At 38.6% G+C, this 19,933-nt stretch overlaps 2 protein-coding genes across 2 annotated transcripts in view; both read left to right on the forward strand.

Annotated features, from left to right (window-relative positions):
- The first annotated feature begins 510 nt into the window (after positions 1 to 510).
- Positions 511 to 19,171, forward strand: LOC139760626 (HEAT repeat-containing protein 5B-like). Its single transcript, XM_071684032.1, has 6 exons — positions 511 to 612; positions 2,701 to 2,780; positions 7,710 to 7,774; positions 9,146 to 9,304; positions 18,577 to 18,788; positions 19,031 to 19,171. Exons 4-6 carry the CDS (start codon positions 9,176 to 9,178, stop codon positions 19,119 to 19,121), a joined length of 432 nt encoding a protein of 143 aa, XP_071540133.1. The 5' UTR covers positions 511 to 612; positions 2,701 to 2,780; positions 7,710 to 7,774; positions 9,146 to 9,175; the 3' UTR covers positions 19,122 to 19,171.
- Positions 19,156 to 19,933, forward strand: part of LOC139760622 (HEAT repeat-containing protein 5B-like) — a 135,477-nt gene continuing 134,699 nt past the window's right edge. Inside the window, exon 1 of the mRNA XM_071684019.1 lies at positions 19,156 to 19,289. Within this exon, the coding sequence (XP_071540120.1) occupies positions 19,161 to 19,289 (129 nt within the window). The 5' untranslated portion in view covers positions 19,156 to 19,160. The remainder of the gene's footprint in view (positions 19,290 to 19,933) is intronic.

Here is a 19,933-nt window from a genome sequence, read left to right on the forward strand (position 1 = left end):
CCTGGGACTGCTCTGGAGCTGTAATAGGAAGTTCCTTTAATTTTGTGATTCCCTAAATTCAATGAAGCAATAAGGAAGGAAACAACGTTACAGCAACCATACATAGCCAACCAAAACTAGATATTATATGTGAATTGCTCTTTAAAACTAAAGGTATAAACTATTTAGAATATTTGATACATAAATTCTAACTGTTCAGGAGAGAGAAAAAAAAAGGGAAGAAAGAAGTGAATGGATAGTCAGTCAGTTAGTCAATAAAGGATCAGCTTATAGCACAGACCAGGGCAGGACTGAACTGAAAACCTATTTTATGTTTCTTACTGAGTCCCAGGTAAAGATTATGACAAGAAACAAAATATAATCGGACAAAATTAGTTATTCTCTTTTATTCCCCATTACTTCTTGGGGTGAAGGAGGTGGTACCATCCTTTCTTTCCTCACACCCAGGGGATGGGGTGGAAGGTGGAGACAGGACCAAGCATTCTCCTCCAATAGTCTGTGGGGGTGATGGGTGGAGGGTCAACCATAACTAGGCAATGGGAGGTGGGTTGAAACCCTTCCCCCACATCCGAGGAATGGACATTAGGTCGACCTCTTTCCCACAGCTGAGGGGTGAGTGAAAGATCAAGACTTCCCCCCACAGTTTATGTTGTTAGTTCGCGAATACCAGGTACCTGCGCGGCCATTCCAACATCCTAGCTAGACAAATGGCTTGTATACAATGGTGTGACCCCAGGTGGATTCAAATAAATTCAGTATTATCTAAGGATTGCTTGCGAAGGACTCCTCTGCACGAAACCATTAAAGATCTAAGCAAGGCGAACCGCGAGTGCACTCAGTGTTGTGGTAAGGATGGAAAATTAGGGAAATACCAACATTCATATTACCAAAGGGACGCCGTGAAAAGAGGACATATTTACATACAATATGAATATAGATAGGTAATTACAATCAGTAAAAGGGAAAGGATAGACTGCTTTGGAGTGAGTTCTTCGACAAAATTGAACTTCAATTACACAATTTCGCCGAAGGTGACATTTGCGGCTTAACCACACTGTGGCAGGGGGGTAGTCAAGCAACGCCTAAACAGTCGTATCTACTCAAGGCAATGTTAGCGTAGGATTTTGTTGAATCTGACAATGTCTGCCATTTCAACGGCATGCCTACGGTACTGTAACTCTTGGTTCTTCCCTAGTAAGCCATCCCTCCAACTAGCCTTAGTCAAATTTAGAAATGGTTTAGTTGGAAGAGGGACAGGGGAGGGATTGATAGTACAGCCTTTGACCTTCCACCCATTAAGGAGTCGTGGGTGAAAAGAAAATAATGGCCTCCGGTCTTATTTCTCTTACTAGAGGTCATAATCTAAATTCTGAAATTCAGCATGAGGCATTAATTAGTGGCGACGTTAGGGAAGGGGTCTTGACCCTTTGAACTCATTTTTCTGTTAAATACTGTCATAAGGTTCACATAGCCCATACCTACTCAGGTTAAGACTCCAATGATGCTGTGTGTGTCTGGTACATGTTCAGTCATGTGATCCTGTAGCATTTTTTTTTTTAGTACTTTCCCCATGGTTTTTATTACCCTGGATGGTAGTGATATTGGCCTATAGTTTTTGGCTAGTGTTTTGATTATATCCTTCCTTGTGAATAGATGTGACTATCGCATTTATCCAGTCTTGGAGTAGTTCCCCTTTGGTGAGTAATATCCTTAGCAGCTTTGTAAACTCATTTGCTGCCTCCTTGAGTGCCCTTGAGTTATGCTGCCTTAGCTTTTCTTTTTAATATATCTTGAATTCCTTTCAAAATTTTTGTCGACTTTGCCTTTCTAAGAATTGTCATGGATTTTTCCACCGTTCCGCTGCCTCACCTCAAGGTTGCAGGGATCAGATGTTACTTCCCCATAAAGGTGAGCTTCAGCTTGGTTTAGCATCATGTCAGCATCATCAATAAAAACATTTACCAAAATCTATTTAGTTCCTTAGCAGTGTCATCATCTGATTAAGGTCCCATGAGCTTTTTGTAGATTACATATACAACATTTTTTTATGCTATGTTTCCTGTTTACTTATTTGTGACATGGCCTGTTGTTTTACGTGTTGGTAACGATTCTCTGCTCACAGATACACCTAAGACTTTTTTATTGTATTATCTTTGCTTTATTGCCAATATTGTAAAGGTGTTTGCCGTTGTACGAATCTACTCCCATTACGCTTCGTTTTGCCCATGGCTTTGGTATAACAACCAAAACACGGCTTTTAATGAAAACTTTCTGTTTTGTAACTACATCTTTAGAAGTGTTGTTTCTGAAGCGTTAAATAATAGCACAGGGAAATGATTGTTTTCCATCTAATTCACTTGTGCATATCCTTATTCATTAACGCCTGTAAAAGTCATTATCAAAACTGTTTACATTGAAATGATATGTTTATATATAACTTCCCTGGAAATATACATCCTTGGAAGGACGCACACATTAAAATCCATGACGGAGTGTCAAACTGAGTAAGCAAATATTGTGGATTCTCAAATAACTTCCCTTTTCCCTCAGAAACAAAATTTTATGTAAGATTTTTTATTTCTTTATATCTTATTATATCTTTTTATAGAATGTAAAAGTATTGAGCTATTTTTTATTATTATGTTTCCTAATAGTGTTTTTCCTGAATTTTCTCCCTTGCCTCGACTGTTGTGTCCGCAGTGCTCTTGGAAATGTCAGCTGAGAAGACGAGAAGGAAACATTAAAGTGTAAGCTATCTGGCCGGAACAAGGTTAATTTTGGTATGTAACCTCTATTTTGCGATTTTAACTCACGATTTTCAATGGAAATCATATCTGTTGATTTGTTGCAGTCAGTAGAACTCTCACACCTGCAGCGATCACTTAATATTTGGTTGCGTTAAATTTATTTTGCTTAGGTCTCTTTGTAAAAGTCAAGTTCAGATTCGCATGACTATTATCTTTTGATATTAAGTGATTTTAATTTGATATGGTCTCGATTAGAGAAAACGATAAAGAGTTGTAGAGAATGATTTCCAGAAATTTGTTTTATTAGATAATCTTATATAAGGTAAAAGCTATGAAATTTATGAAGATCATGGAAAGTATGTGCTAATTAATGTAAAACTAGGCTGAACAGTTAAAGTCTAATGTAGCTTTGCATCGAAACCAGCGTTAGGAAATAGATGCTTATGTTGTTGTTTGTATATTTTTTGCATTTCTGATAATACTTATAAAGAGTCTGTTATATCTTTCCTATAAATGATTTCAGATAAGTTGATGATAGTTTGTAAGGGAATATTTCGGGTAAACTGATTTAGAAGTCAGTTTTAAACTTGTAAGAAATCCATGATAACCTCTTAAAGCCTCCTTAGAAGTCAAGGATTATCTTACTGTTTAGTTTTCTTTTCGAGATATACTAGTCATATTCATGGAAAAGTACTGCCACAATAGCACCAGATGTCAACAGATGACAGTGAGAGTGGCTATGCAATCCCAGGAGATAAGTATAATGGTGAAATATCTCTTGTAATATTTTGGCAACTCGTTTAAGTTTTATAGATTCTTTTGATGTTTATCGATTCCATTATATACTTTTGCCTTAACTCAGTTTCCTCAACATGTTATAATATTTGAAATTAGTCGGTGAGTGTTAAAGATATTTTAACATCAATCACGTACACATTTTCTTTAAATCAATGTACCATATCACACCACTATTATCTTGTTTAATAATGTAGAATGAAATAAAGATTTATTTTCACTCTACCTCTCTGATTTTGTTCTCAAAATAGTACAGTACAATTGTGAAGCCTAAAGTGATATGGAATCAAAGTTGACTTTTACTTTTGAATTTTTTGGCTTTTTACTATATTGTTTTTCATTTGTAAAACTGCTGCTGAGTGAAAAGAATGAAGTAAAAACATGTATTTTAGTGAATCTAATAAGTAAAGACAGTTGACCAGCTTACATTTAGTAAGTTTTGATTAAAGAGGGAGATGACATCTATAGGATTGTGTTATAACTGTAAAACCATACAGATTGTTGTGGGTAATGAAGCAAAGGGAAATTATGGGTTGAGATAAGGAAAGTAAAAACTTACTATTTATCTATCTGTATCTCTAACACTTGTTCCCTTCAGAAATTACCATCAAGGTAGTAATGATGGCAAAAGAGTCTCCACTTATTCCTGTCCTTACATGCCAACCTCACATATACCATTTCATACATTCTTCCACCATTTCTTTCCCTCCAATACTCTATTTTTCCATGTCTCAGGTGGTCATCCTCTTGCACCAACCCCTTTAGTCGTGCTACACTTCTCCTCTTGCTTTCTTTACACTTCCCAGACCACCTCAAAGTATTACATATACCCACTCTACCACTCCATAGTTCATTTGTATTCCCAGCCATATTAGATCTTTCATACACCCTGTCGTTTCTTCATTCTATATAGTCATACCACATGTTCCTCTCAAATGATGTATTTCACAGCTTGGATTGCTGACCTCTGCAACTTATTTCATATCCATGTTTCAGCTGCATAGGTCAGGGTCAGTGAGATAATGCTGTCCCTTAATTCTTTTTTCTCTTCCATGCTTACTCCTCTGTTCTATTAGGAAGGACCTGTGACTTCTACCTTGAACTGCTCTTTCCCTAATTTCTCCCTCTGAGTTGCCAAATTTAGACAAGATATATTCTATATACACAAATTCTCTCAGCTTTCCAGTTCTTTGCCATATGTATAACAGTTTAGTACACTTTCTTTTCTCACTCTATAGGGTTTTGCAAATCTATACTTTCACTTTATTTCCCTTCAGATTCCATTACTTTACTTTTACTTGCATTTATTTACCTTCAGTCACCTAAGCATGCACATCATAAAACACTCTTACAACCTTCTGGAACTGCTCTTCTTTCTCATCAAGCAACATTGTATCATTTGCAAATAGGCTTGTCACTAGCCACCATACCACACCATGGCACTCCATCTATGCACCCCCTTTCCCTATGTTTTTCATCTCTCTTATCACTCCATTCATATATTTGTTGAAAAGCTATGGTGATGTCACTCACCCCATGGATACCAAAACTTTTGCCCAACTTTCCATCCACTCTTACAAATTCATTTGCTACTCTATAGAAGCCTTTCCCACCATCGAACAGGTGTTCCCAATTGCCCATACATCTTCTAAAACATCCCACTTGACTCTGTTATATGCCAGATCCATACAAGCTGCACACAGCTTCTTATGTATCCTTAGATATTTTATCAGTCATTCTCAACACAAAAATCTGAACTTTGCATCCCCTGCCTTTTCTAAAACCTTTATGCTTTTCATTTATTCTGTATTCAGTTACTTCCATTACTCTATCATTCAGTACTCTTACATACTCTTTTCTTAGTTCACTTAACAGATATATTACCCTATAATTAAAACATAAATCCTTAAACACCTTTTCTGTTGAGCAAAAGAACAGCAATAGGTTTTACCCAATCCTCAGGCACAACCCTCTGCTTTCATGCTAAATAAGATATCAAAAATATCCACTTTATCACATTTTCTCCTCCATACCTCAACATTTCAGTCATAATTTCATCCACACCAGGTGTGTTATAAGATATCAAATGCATCCTTTCCAGCTCAATTTCTCCTCCATACTTCAACATTTCAGTCATAATTTCATCCACACCAGGTGCCTTTCCTTCCTTCAACCTCATTATTGATTTTTTTACTTCCTTTTTAACTGCAGCCCCAGCACTTGTATCCTTTTCATTCCATAATCATACCCATGCATTTAAACAACTGCTTCCTTAGCTTCATCCACATTTATCAGTTCTTCAAAGTACTACTTCCATTTTTGATTCAGCAACTTTTCCTTATTTCCTATATTTCCATATTCACTCTTACATCCACCTCTTTCCTTTTTCACCTCCATCCACTAAAAATTTTTCACTCAACTTTCTTTGAATATCTTCCATCTTTTTCTTAGCCTTCCCCATCACCCTCTTAACATTCCACTGACACAACTTATATTCTTCCTTCCTCTTTTGCTGAACTTCCTCAGGCATATTCCTTTCAAGCAACCTGCCATATGTCTTTTTCTTCTCTTACAAAGCATTTCTAATATCATCCATCCACCAAACATTTCCACTTGCATTCTTATATATCATGACCTTGTTCTGCAACCTTTAACAGTCTTTCCCAAAACATTTTAAACACCTCATTCACACATGACTGTATCCCTACATTTACTCTACTTTCATTTAAAGTTTCTGTCACCCCTTCCTTCATACTCTGAGTATTCTTTCTGATTCATCTTCTCTCTTGCTTACACCTTTACTTGTCCAGTTTTCCTAGTGTCATACTTCCACTTCACCCCGATCTCACCTCCAAAAGAACCACAATATGGTCAGAAGCTTCAAAGAATCCTTTCACAACTCAAGCATCCAGCACAACCTTTCATCTACTGCCACATAGTCAATCAAACTTTAGTTCTCTTCCATCATTTCTCATCCACGTATATTTGTGGATCATCTTTTGCTAAAAAAAAAGTGTTTGCAGGGAATAACCCCTTTCAGCACAGACATCCACAAGGTAACTGTCTTTCTCATTTACTCCAGGCACTACCCATTTACTAGCTATTTAGCCAAATTAGCCAAAGTAAGGAAAATGAAAAAAGTAAACCAACCTAGCCCATGAAATTACTGACAGCCCGAAATATTTAACTAATCAAACACATAGATTTTTTTAGAACAATTTTTTAGAACATATCACACCATGCCCTTGCAGAAATCATTAACTATCTATCCATGTATCTCTATATATCTCAGATGCCTGTTCTCTTCAGAAACTCCCATCAGGGGGATGGTAAGGCAAAAGAGTTTCCACTTATCCCTGTCCTTACAGCCTCTCTTGCATATGCCATTTCTTACATTTTTCCACCATTTTTATCCCTCCAGTACTCTTCCTCTCTGTTTCCCCATGTCACTGATAGTCTTTCTCTCACACCAACCCCTTTAATAGCACTGTTATACAGTTGTCTTGAGAACTTCCCATCATGAATACTTTCAACGTGCCCAGACTACCTCAAAGTATTATGTTTCTCCCATTCTACCACTCTGCAATTCATTCCCTCCTGCATTTCCAGCCATACCAAATCTCTCATGCATTCCTTCATTTCTTTCTTCCTCCCCTCCCTCCCCTTCCTAGTTATACCACATGATGCTCTCAAATAGCTCATTTCCACAGCCTGGGTTCTTGACCTTTGTTACTCATTCCATGTCTTGTTTCACTTGCATAGGTCAGTTTGGGGACCCTTGAAAATGAGATGATCATCTTTCCAGAATTATCCCAGAGGTGGTTAGTCTAGCAGGCTCTGAAAATGAAAAGCTCCAAATTTCCTTAGATTATCATTACTTTTATGATTTCTAATCATGGCAGGTTCCTCAGATTCCTATCTATCCTATTTGATCGTTGCAAATGAAATGGTTGAGGTTCTGATGTAGTGTAGTGTTTCTCCAGTTGTCATGCTATTCCTTTGGGAAGATATTTGATTGATAACATACATTATTATTAGCTTTGCATAGCTTTCTTATTATTGTTATACTGCACTGTACTGGAAATTAGAAGTGTATTAAACTTGTATAATTTTGTATAGAAATGCATGTTATGTTTACTATACATTGTTTCATTCACTTTTTCAAAGATCTGCCAAGGGGGTAGGCAAGAACATTTTGGCTCTGGGGCTCCAAAATACACCGCTGACCAAAGGTACGGTGTATGTGTAGTATTATAATTTCGTATGTGGTAGTTCAGATTTTGCATTGATAAATATGAGTTTGGTAAAGTGTGTAAAAGAAGAAAGTTGAAAGTAAATGTGAATAAGAGCAAGGTCATTAGGTACAGTAGGGTTGTGGGACAAGTTATTTGGAAGGTAAGTTTGAATGGAGAAAAACTGGAGGAAGTGAAGTGTTCTAAATTAGATATCTGGGAGTGGACTTAGCAGCAGATGGAAGCGGAAGTGTGTCAGGGGTTGGGGAAGGGAGTGAAGGTTCTGGGAGCGTTGAAGATTGTGTGGAAGGCGAGATGGTTATCTCGGAGAGCAAAAATTGGTATATTTGAAGGAGTAGTGGTTCCAACAATGTTATATGGTTGCAAGGCATGGGATATAGATAGGGTTGTGCAGAGGAGGGTGGATGTATTGGAAATGAAATGTTTGAGGATGTGGTGTGAGGTGGTTTGATTGAGTAAGTTATGAAAGGGTAAGAGAGATGTGCAGTAACAAAAAGAGTGTTGTTGAGAGCAGAAGAGGTTGTGTTGAAATGGTTTGGACACATGGTGAGAATGAGTGGGGAAAAATTGACAAAGAGGATATATGTGTCAGAGGTGGAGGGAAGGAGAAGCAGGAGACCAAATTGGAGGTGGAAGGATGGAGTGAAAAAGATTTTGAGTGATCGGGGCCTGAACATACAGGAGGGTGAAAGGCGTGCAAGGAATAGAGTGAATTGGAATGATGTGGTATACTGGGGTGGACGTGCTGTCAATGGATTGAACCAGGGCATGTGAAGTGTCTGGGGTAAACCATGGAAAGTTTCGTGGGGCGTGGACATGGAAAGGGAGCTGTGGTTTCGGTACATTACACATGACAGCTAAACACTGAGTGTGAATGAATATGGCCTTTTTTTCTTTTGTCTGTTCCTGGCACTGCCTTGCTGGAGCGGGGAGGGGAATGCTGTTTCGTGTGTGGTTGGGTGGCGACGGGAATGGATGAATGCAGCAAGTATGAATATGTACATGTGCATATATGTATATGTCTGTGTATGTATATGTATATACATTGAAATGTATATGTATGTATATGTGCGTTTTTGGGCGTTTATGTATATGCAGGTGTATGTGGTTGGGTTGGGCCATTCCTTGTCTGTATCCTTGTGCTACCTCGCTAACGCGGGAGATGGCTGTTAAGTATGAAAAAAAAATTTGATAAATACATGATGTATAAATTTTTGCTTTTTAACTTACTGCAACCCATAGGAAGTTGCACCTTTCCAAAAATTATGATTATATAGAAAAAGTGAAGTTGATATACCAAATCTCCCTTCTTTCAATCTTGTTATGCATAGCATAAGTATTTTATTTCAGCTTGATGTGGGTGGAGGGTGAAAAATTATCATGATGGAACTGAGTCACAGCCTTACACTTAATGAAGAGGCACTCCAACAACTGCCACCTGCCAAGCGGCCAATTTTTGTATTTGAATGGCTGCGATTCTTGGACAAGGTGCTAGAAGCAGCACACAAGGTTAGTTTGTTTACTTTTATTCTCGGTGCTTTCTTCTTATTAATCATTTATTGATATAGAGTGAGATATTGGATTAAAAAAGTATTTTCATGAATCTTTTGCTTTGGTCTTATGATTGATTTTGATAAACTTAAATGTTATAAGTTTCCACTTTTTCTGTTTGACACAAGTTTTGAGGAAACTTGTGAAATCTTTGGTAGATTAGGAGCTGGACTTTTCTGACTTATCCAAAAATCTGCTTAGTGTCATTAACTCTGGCACTGACTTGGGTTAGTCAAGTGTTTATACCATTAAGCATACATCTTTTGTTGGAATAAGCACATTAATACATAACACAGTACTGGTGACTTAGCCCCAACTCTAACAGGCTGGTGAAAACTTCGGATGCACGTATCTTAAGGTTTATACTTTACTCGCAATTGATATACTTTAGGCACTCTGCTATACTTCATAATTATGTTGCCTTAACCATTTTTACTTGCTCTAAATCCTTAAAACTTTTATGTCTCCCTCAGAAATTTTTTAAACCCAGAGTGAATATTCAAGCTTCTCGAACACTTCTGATTTTCAGCATCTCTTCTTTTTTCACTCTCAAGCACACATCATGTGGCTCCTACAAATTTCTTATGCATGCTTAACTGTTCTTTTCTTTTTGTGTAATATTTTTTCATTCTTAAACCACTGCTTCATTACATGGTATTATTTTTACTTAAACTAGCAATTTGGCCTGCTCTGAAGTCCTTAGCCACTTTCACATTTTTGCTGTGTTCTTTGCTGCAATATACAGGGTATTTATTTTCTTCTACGTTCTTTGTTGAAATCTCACTGTTGCATCACAGTATTATATCTTTCTTTATTGGAGGGAGAATATATTATGTCTTTAGTTTCATCATTTGTATTTGATTTTTTTCAAAACATTAGTTCTTTGACCCAGACCTTTCACCTGACCTTTGATTGTATGGTTAACGGTCAGGATGTAATAGATGGTAGTCAGCCACCAGCAAGGAGGTATACTACCATTACAACCTGCCTGGGTATTGGAAAGGTTAGTGACAACTGTGAGGTGAGCCATCACTTACTGGTTAAGTTGCGCTCCTTTGACCCAGGTAGCTGTCTCTTTCTGCCTACCCACAAGGGGACTGCTGGCATTCTGTCCACAAACATACAATTTCTCCTTGTCACACATAATGCTTGACAACGCTTAACTCCCACAACTTGTTCTTTGTAAATGTAGATTTTCCTGTGGTGACCCCTCTGCACTACCCCTGCCCTTGGCAAAATGGTTGGAGCAAAATATAGGAGTAGGAGGCGTATGGTCCTGATAGTATCCACTCTCTTGTACTGAAAGAGTGTGCCTCTGAACTTGCTCCTATGTTTACTCGTCTGTTCTGTCTCTGTTTAAAAACCAAAACTTTTCCTTCTCCGTGGAAGCATGCATTGATACATCCCATACCTAAGAAGAGTGACATTTCTGACCCCTCTAACAATCATCCTATTGGTTTGACATCTACCATTTCCAATCTTTGAATCCCTCCCCAACTCCCATATCCTTAAACACCTTGAAAATCTTTCTTCTCTTTGATCACCAATATGTCTTCTGTAAGGCGAGATCCACCAGTGATATTCTTTCCTGTCTTACTAATGTCTGGGCATCATCCCTGAAGGATTTTGGAGAGCCATGTGTAGTTGCCCTTGAGATATCTAAGGCTTTTGACAGGGTGTGGCATCAAGGTCTCATCTCTAAGCTCCCCTCTTTTGGCTTTCCGTCTCTCACTTTGCTCTTTCATATCTAGCTTCCTCTCTGTTAGATCTATCTCTGTTATTGTTGGATCAGCCTCCCCCTATTCTCCATCAACTGCAGTATCCCTTAAGGTTCTGTCATGTTCCCTACATTTTTTCTCCTTTTTTTTAATAATTTCCATTTTCCACAAATAATCCAGTGCAATCATTTTTTTCAATGATTTCGTCTCCACACATAATCCAATGCACTCATATGCTGACGACTCATCACCGCATTTATCTACATCCCTCGTTTCTGCTCCTCCTTCCCTCACTCAATTTGCATCTCGTCTTGACAAAGCTTCCTCAATAAACTTGGACAGGGTATCTCAGTTGGGTAGATAAAATCCTGGTAAGTTTAATGCCTCTGAGAGACAGTTTTTACCCATCTCTCTATTGAAAACCCCTCACAACTCTTGTCTCTCCTTTTACGGTTCTGTAATTCCACCTCTTGACTAAATGAACATACGTGGTATTACCGTAACATCCACTCTTTCTTGGAATCCCCACATTACAGGAATAGCTAAGTCTGCCTCTAAGAAACTGAGTGTCCTGTTTAGATGTCAAAACTTTTCTTCTGAAATGGTGCTCCGTTTATACAAGGGATTGATTGTCCTTGTATGGCACACTGCTCTCACATGTGGGGTGATTCTAGCTCTGCATCCTTACTTGACAGAGTTGAGTCAAAAAAGGTCCGCCTTATTAACTGTCTCAGGTTAACTTCCAAACTTGATCCCCTTGCCTTATGCCGCAATGTTGGTTCACTTTCCATCTTCTATAGGTATTACTTTGGTTTTTGCCTCCAAGAGTTGGCTGCTGTTGTGCCCCCACCACTAGGTAGACCACGCAATACTCAGCAAGCTGCTGCATCATATGATTATTGTGTGGCTATCAGCCACTCAAGGGTGGGCCGTTTTGATACTTGCTTCTTTCCCTCTACATCGAAGCTTTGGAACTCTCTACCTATTCATGTCTTTCCCAATAACTATGAACTGGCACATTTCAAAAGGCAGTTTTTCACTTTCTCCAAAATTCTTAAATACTCCCTTGGTGTAGTGGTTAGCGCTCCTGACCTTGACACATTCATTGGCCACCCAGGGTCGAAAGCATAGGTTCGAATCATTGACAGAGGGGCAGCACAGTCCTCTCTACCCTGACTGATCTATGCAGCTGAAACATGGACATTGGAAATGAGTTACAGAGGTAAAGAATCCAGGCTGTGGAAATGAGCAGTTCGAGAGGAGCATGTGGTATGAGTAGATGGAATAAAGAAAGAAATGATGGAGTGTATGAAAGATCTGGTATGGTAAGGAATGCAAAGGGAATGAATTTTATTGAGGTAGAGTGGGTGAAATGTATTGCTTCGAGATGATTTGGGCATGTGGAAACAATGCAAGATGGGAAGTTTAGAAGGAGATTTATGGTAGCATGTTTAAAGGAGTTGGTGTGAGTGGAAGACCACATGTGACATGGGGAAATAGAGTGGAAGAGCATTGGAAGGAGAGGAATAGTTAAAGAATGTGTGGAATGGTGTATGCAAAGGAGGCATGTAAGGACAGGGATAAGTGAAGACTTTTCAGCCATGGGCACCTCCTTGAGGGAAGTCCCTGGAGGGAATGGGTATCAGAGATATAGATAGATCAATGACTAGAACCTTTTATTTAGAAGAAGTCTGTGGCAGCATCATAACCAATGAGGTTATGAGATGCTGCTGTATTGTATAGGCAAAAAATTGGGAAAAGCTTTCAAGTTTCAGCACCTCGAGGGGATACTCTTGTCTTCCAGAGTATTTGTCACTCCATCTTCTCAGGATAACCTCGTTACTACACCTTAGGGGTGGAACGGAAGGGGGAGGCACTGCCCAACTCCATTAACATAATGTTTGAAATACAGACAAGTGCTTGAGGTGTGCTGGAATTTTATTTTAGTTTTTTGTACAATTTTAAAGTCTCTTTATCTCTGGAGGTGCCCATTGCCTGTGGTTTGTCAAGGGGGAAGCACAAGAGGCTAAGTGGCACTGGAGTCTACCAGCTATGCCGAGGAGTAAATGAAAAGAGCAATTGAGAGTTATGTTGCTCTTTGTAAATGGGAAGGCTATTGAAAGTAAAAGGAGGGAGCTTGTGGAGAAATTTAAAAGTCATAGCATGGATGTGCTGGGGATTGGGGAACCAACGTCCTTGGGTAAGGAGTATGGAATAAAAATGGAAATGATGAAAGCAAATGATGGCTGAGCATGAAAGGAGGAGTGGTATGGACAAAAATTAATAAAAATGATCTGGGAAGAAGGAAAGAAGGATGTGCAATTGTGCTATCACTGAGAGTGTGGAAGGTTGTTACCGAGCATGGATGGAATGGATCAAGAATAGTGAGGGTGAAAGGAAAGATCAAAATTGTGAAGTATGCGCCATTGAATATGAAGACTGTACGAAGTAAGATTGAAATTTAAATGACTGTGTAAATGGTTGTGAGAAGGAGAGAAACATGGTTGTAATGGGTAATATGAATGCAAATGTGGGATGTGATGAAATTGGCGAGATAGTTGGTGAATAGGCAGTGCCTGGAATAAATGAGAATGGAACTTATCTTGTGGACATCTATGCTGAGAAGGGTTTGCTCCTTGCAAACACCTTTCTTTTAGTGGAAGATGATCCAGATATATGGATGAGGAATGATGGAAGAGAAAAGCAAAAGGCTTTGACTGACTGTGGTAGTGGATGAAAGATCAAGAAAGGCCATGCTAGATGTGAGTCGTGAGAGGATTCTTTTGAGACACTGACCATTTCATGGTTTTTGTGGGGATTAGGATCAGGGAAAAGTGAAAGTATGATGTAAGGAAAAATGGTGAGTTGAAATAGTTATCAAGTGAGAAGATGAATTGGAAAACTATCCAGGGAGGAGTATGAAAGGAAGGTAACAGAAAGCTTAGATGGAAGTTTAGTGAATATAGGGATGTAATCATGTGTGAAAGAGGTTTTTAAAATGTTTAGAGAAGTACTATTAATAGTTGTAGAATTAGTAGTTGGATACAAGGTTGTGAGATATAGGAATAAAAAGGTCAAAGGTAGACAGAAGAGGTTAGAATTGCTGTGGAAGAGAAGAGAAAGGCATATGGTAAATTTCTCAGATGAAAGGCGTATGCAGTTTTTATGGATAGAGTTTAGTGGAATGCTTTATTGTATGTATTAAGGATATATGGGGTAGGGTGACAGCTATTGGTTGGTGTGAAAGCCTTCAATGGAGGAGCAAATTCCAGTGTAAGAGTGGATGGAGAGTTGAGCAAAAGTTTCAGTATACATTTGGTTTGTGAGGCAGGGCTGTTTGTGTGTCACTGGCTTTTTGATATGTATGTGTGGATGGAACCATGGAAGTGGAAGTGAATCATGGGGTGGGGGAGGGGGCGAAAGTTCTGGGAGCGTTGAAGAATGTGTGGAAGTCAAGAACATTATCTCGGAAAGCAAAAATGGGTATGTTTGGAAGGAATAGTGGTTCCAACAATGTTTTTTTTTTTTTTTGTTTTTTTCTTTTTACCATAATCCAGCTTTTGAGCACAGAAAGGAACAGGGTAGCTTAGGAAGGGAAATTCTGTAAATTATATATGAACTATCTAGTAGATACCAAAATTTTATTTTAGAAATTAGATAATTTCTCTAAGATCCAAGCAGTTTATATTTTGTATACTTGTTTTTTTTCCTTTCTCATGAGATATCACCAGGAACAAATGAAGAATGACCTTGTATACTCACATATACCTATTAGCTCTCATGTATAATCAGCAGAATTAGAGCTTCCTGTCCACAACCAAGTCTTGCAGACTTTTCTGTAGTTTCCTTTGAACACCTCATATACTATGGTTCATTCTGTTCAGTGCACACCCACCCCCTCCATTTGGTCTGTCCATTGCACACCTCTTGCCCCTCTGCATGTTCAAGCCCCATTAACACAGTGCATCTCTCATTCCATCTTTCCATCTCATTTTTGGTTTCTCCCTTCTACTTTAAGTCTTCATTCTGACACATATATCTCTTACTCTCTCTTCACACTTCCTCTCCATTTGTCCAAACCACCTCAGCACAAACCACTCCTCACTCTCGGTCTCATTCAGCTTGCTGCCACACTTATAATTTCATTCCTTACAAGATCAAGCCTCCACACTTGATTGTCATTTCCTCATCAGTGAGTGGCACCAGGAAACAGATGAAGAATGACCCATCCACACATATACAAATATATGTACGTAAACGTCCATACACGTACATATACATACACATGCACATATTATACTTGTTTTTGCCTCCAAGAGTTGGCTGCTGTTGTGCCCCCACCACTAGGTAGACCACGCAATAACTCAGCAAGCTGCTGCATCATATGATTATTGTGTGGCTATCAGCCACTCAAGGGTGGGCGTTTTGATACTTGCTTCTTTCCCTCTACATCGAAAGCTTTGGAACTCTCTACCTATTCATGTCTTTCCCAATAACTATGAACTGGCACATTTCAAAAGGCAGTTTTTCACTTTCTCCAAAATTCTTAAATACTCCCTTGGTGTAGTGGTTAGCGCTCCTGACCTTGACACATTCATTGGCCACCCAGGTCGAAAGCATAGTTCGAATCATTGACAGAGGGGCAGACAGTCCTCTTACCTGACTGATCTATGCAGCTGAAACATGGACATTGAAATTGAGTTACAGAGGTAAAGAATCCAGGCTGTGGAAATGAGCAGTTCGAGAGGAGCATGTGGTATGAGTAGATGGAATAAAGAAAGAAATGATGGAGTGTATGAAAGATCTGGTATGGTAAGGAATGCAAAGGGAATGAATTTTATTGAGGTAGAGTGGGTGAAATGTATTGCTTCGAGATGATTTGGCATGTGGAAACAATGCAAGATGGAAGTTTAGTGATATAGGGATGTAATCATGTGTGAAAGAGGTTTTTAAAATGTTTAGAGAAGTACTATTAATAGTTGTAGAATTAAGTAGTTGGATACAAGGTTGTGAGATATAGGAATAAAAGGTCAAAGGTAGACAGAAGAGGTTAGAATTGCTGTGGAAGAGAAGAGAAAGGCATATGGTAAATTTCTCAGATGAAAGGCGTATGCAGTTTTTATGGATAGAGTTTAGTGGAATGCTTTATTGTCTGTATTAAGGATATATGGGGTAGGGTGACAGCTATTGGTTGTGTGAAAGCCTTCAATGGAGGAGCAAATTCATGTGTAAGAGTGGATGGAGAGTTGAGCAAAAGTTTCAGTATACATGCGTTTGTGAGGCAAAGGGCTGTGTGATGTCACTGGCTTTTTGATATGTATGTGTGGATGGAACCATGGAAGCGGAAGTGAATCATAGGGTGGGGGAGGGGACGAAAGTTCTGGGAGCGTTGAAGAATGTGTGGAATGGTGTATGCAAAGGAGGCATGTAAGGACAGGGATAAGTGAAGACTTTTCAGCATGGGCACTCCTTGAGGGAAGTTCCCTGGAGGGAATGGGTATCAGAGATATAGATAGATCAATGACTAGAACCTTTTATTTAGAAGAAGTCTGTGGCAGCATCATAACCAATGAGGTTATGAGATGCTGCTGTATTGTATAGGCAAAAAATTGGGAAAGCTTTCAAGTTTCAGCACTCGAGGGATAACTCTTGTCTTCCAGGTATTTGTCACTCCATCTTCTCAGGATAACCTCGTTAATACACCTTAGGGGTGGAACGGAAGGGGGAGGCACTGCCCAACTCCATTAACATAATGTTTGAAATACAGACAAGTGCTTGAGGTGTGGGCTGGAATTTTATTTTAGTTTTTTGTACAATTTTAAAGTCTCTTTATCTCTGGAGGTGCCATTGCCTGTGGTTTGTCAAGGGGGAGCACAAGAGGCCTAAGTGCACTGGAGTCTACCAGCTATGCCGAGGAGTAAATGAAAAGAGCAATTGAGAGTTATGTTGTCTTTGTAAATGGGAAGGCTATTGAAAGTAAAAGGAGGGGAGCTTGTGGAGCGAAATTTAAAAGTCATAGCATGGATGTGCTGGGGATTGGGGAACCAACGTCCTTGGGTAAGGAGTATGGAATAAAAATGGAAATGATGAAAGCAAATGATGGCTGAGCATGAAAGGAGGAGTGGTATGGACAAAAATTAATAAAAATGATCTGGAAGAAGGAAAGAAGGATGTGCAATTGTGCTATCACTGAGAGTGTGGAAGGTTGTTACCGAGCATGGATGGAATTGGATCAAGAATAGTGAGGGTGAAAGGAAAGATCAAAATTGTGAAGTATGCGCCATTGAATATGAAGACTGTACGAAGTAAGATTGAAATTTAAATGACTGTTGTAAATGGTTTGTGAGAAGGAGAGAAACATGGTTGTAATGGGTAATATGAATGCAAAATGTGGGATGTGATGAAATTGGCGAGATAGTTGGTGAATAGGCAGTGCCTGGAATAAATGAGAATGGAACTTATCTTGTGGACATCTATGCTGAGAAGGGTTTGCTCCTTGCAAACACCTTTCTTTTAGTGGAAGATGATCCAGATATATGGATGAGGAATGATGGAAGAGAAAAGCAAAAGGCTTTGACTGACTGTGGTAGTGGATGAAAGATCAAGAAAGGCCATGCTAGATGGATCGTAGAGGAATTTCTTTTGAGACACTGACCATTTCATGGTTTTTGTGGGATTAGGATCAGGGAAAAGTGAAAGTATGATGTAAGGAAAAATGGTGAGTTGAAATAGTTATCAAGTGAGAAGATGAATTGGAAAACTATCCAGGGAGGAGTATGAAAGGAAGGTAACAGAAAGCTTAGATGGAAGTTTAGTGAATATAGGGATGTAATCATGTGTGAAAGAGGTTTTTAAAATGTTTAGAGAAGTACTATTAATAGTTGTAGAATTAGTAGTTGGATACAAGGTTGTGAGATATAGGAATAAAAAGGTCAAAGGTAGACAGAAGAGGTTAGAATTGCTGTGGAAGAGAAGAGAAAGGCATATGGTAAATTTCTCAGATGAAAGGCGTATGCAGTTTTTATGGATAGAGTTTAGTGGAATGCTTTATTGTATGTATTAAGGATATATGGGGTAGGGTGACAGCTATTGGTTGGTGTGAAAGCCTTCAATGGAGGAGCAAATTCATGTGTAAGAGTGGATGGAGAGTTGAGCAAAAGTTTCAGTATACATGCGTTTGTGAGGCAGGGCTGTGTGATGTCACTGGCTTTTTGATATGTATGTGTGGATGGAACCATGGAAGTGGAAGTGAATCATGGGGTGGGGGAGGGGGCGAAAGTTCTGGGAGCGTTGAAGAATGTGTGGAATGGTGTATGCAAAGGAGGCATGTAAGGACATGGATAGATGGAGACTCTTTTGCCATAACCACCCCCATGATGGGATTTCCTGGAGGGAAAGAGTATCATAGACATAGAAGGATAAATCCTTTGAAATTTTTACCTATTGTTAATGTGATAAAGAGAAAATTAATTTCAGATAGATCTGAGTTATAACTCTTGTTGTCCATTCCAGTCAGACATCAAGGGCTGTCAGAAGCAACTGGTGGCTCAGTTAGTGGGACAAATGAATGAATCTCCAGGACCACCAACAAGGAAATTAGTAGCTCGCTGCTTAGCAACTCTGTTTAGCGTTGGGGATACATTCCTTTTATTTGATACTATCAACAAGTGCAATGATGTTCTTAAGAATAAAGATGATTCACCAAGCTACCTCCCAACAAGACTGTAAGTTTTGCCTAACTCATTTTGTGTAATAATAGCTTTTGTGTTTATTTTTTATATTTATTATACTTAATTGCTGTTTCATTAAAAGAGTTGGTCTTCCTTATTGATACATCCTGTATAATAGTTTTGATGAAAAATGTTTGTTTAATCAAAATTTATTTTTGTTAAAGGATTTTTTTATAGTTTATTTTATTAAAAGTTGATTCCTTTAATAGAATTTATCATATTCATTTATCTTTTAGGGCTGCTGTTACATGTATTGGAGCAATGTATGAAAAGCTTGGACGTATGATGGGACGTTCATATGAGGATACAGTGCAGATACTTATATAGGCCCTACGGAATGCAGAATCTCAACTAAGAATTGAAATTATGATGACTTTGGAGAAGATCACTGCTGGTATGGGATCAGCAGCTGGAAATGTGCACAAAGATATTTACAAAGCAGCGAAGTTGGGGCTAACTGATCGAGCTCTTCCCGTGAGATGTGCATCTGCTCTGGTAGGCTTTTTTTTATTTAGAAGTTAAGGTTGATACCTCTTCCTGTAAGTGTTACAGGTTTTTATATGCCACATTTCTTTCGGTTAAGACAGTGGTTGATTTGAAATGCACTATGACACCACTTATCTTCTCCATTTGTTGATGATTTTGGTGCTTTTTAGCTAATTTCTTGCAGGAAAATCTTGAAGTATCATGAGTGCTCCATTTTAGAGTAGTAGTAATGTGTTTTTTCTTTTTACCATAATCCAGCTTTTGAGCACAGAAAGGAACAGGGTAGCTTAGGAAGGGAAATTCTGTAAATTATATATGAACTATCTAGTAGATACCAAATTTTATTTTAGAAATTAGATAATTTCTCTAAGATCCAAGCAGTTTATATTTTGTATACTTGTTTTTTCCTTTCTCATGAGATATCACCAGGAACAAATGAAGAATGACCTTGTATATTCACATATACCCATTAGCTTCGTCATGAGATATCACCAGGAACAAATGAAGAATGACCTTGTATACTCACATATACCTATTAGCTCTCATGTATAATCAGCAGAATTAGAGCTTCCTGTCCACAACCAAGTCTTGCAGACTTTTCTGTAGTTTCCTTTGAACACCTCATATACTATGGTTCATTCTGTTCAGTGCAC

This window comes from Panulirus ornatus, chromosome 3 (assembly GCF_036320965.1).
Source record: "Panulirus ornatus isolate Po-2019 chromosome 3, ASM3632096v1, whole genome shotgun sequence".
Taxonomy (NCBI): domain Eukaryota; kingdom Metazoa; phylum Arthropoda; class Malacostraca; order Decapoda; family Palinuridae; genus Panulirus; species Panulirus ornatus.

What these genes read in the sequence shown, in the direction of transcription:
- LOC139760626 (XM_071684032.1), top strand. Translation starts at nt 9,176, where the DNA reads ATGATGGAACTGAGTCACAGCCTTACACTTAATGAAGAGGCACTCCAA. An exon ending in TGCTAGAAGCAGCACACAAG is followed by an intron (nt 9,305 to 18,576) that starts GTTAGTTTGTTT and finishes TGTCCATTCCAG; the next exon opens with TCAGACATCAAGGGCTGTCA. An exon ending in AGCTACCTCCCAACAAGACT is followed by an intron (nt 18,789 to 19,030) that starts GTAAGTTTTGCC and finishes TTTATCTTTTAG; the next exon opens with GGCTGCTGTTACATGTATTG.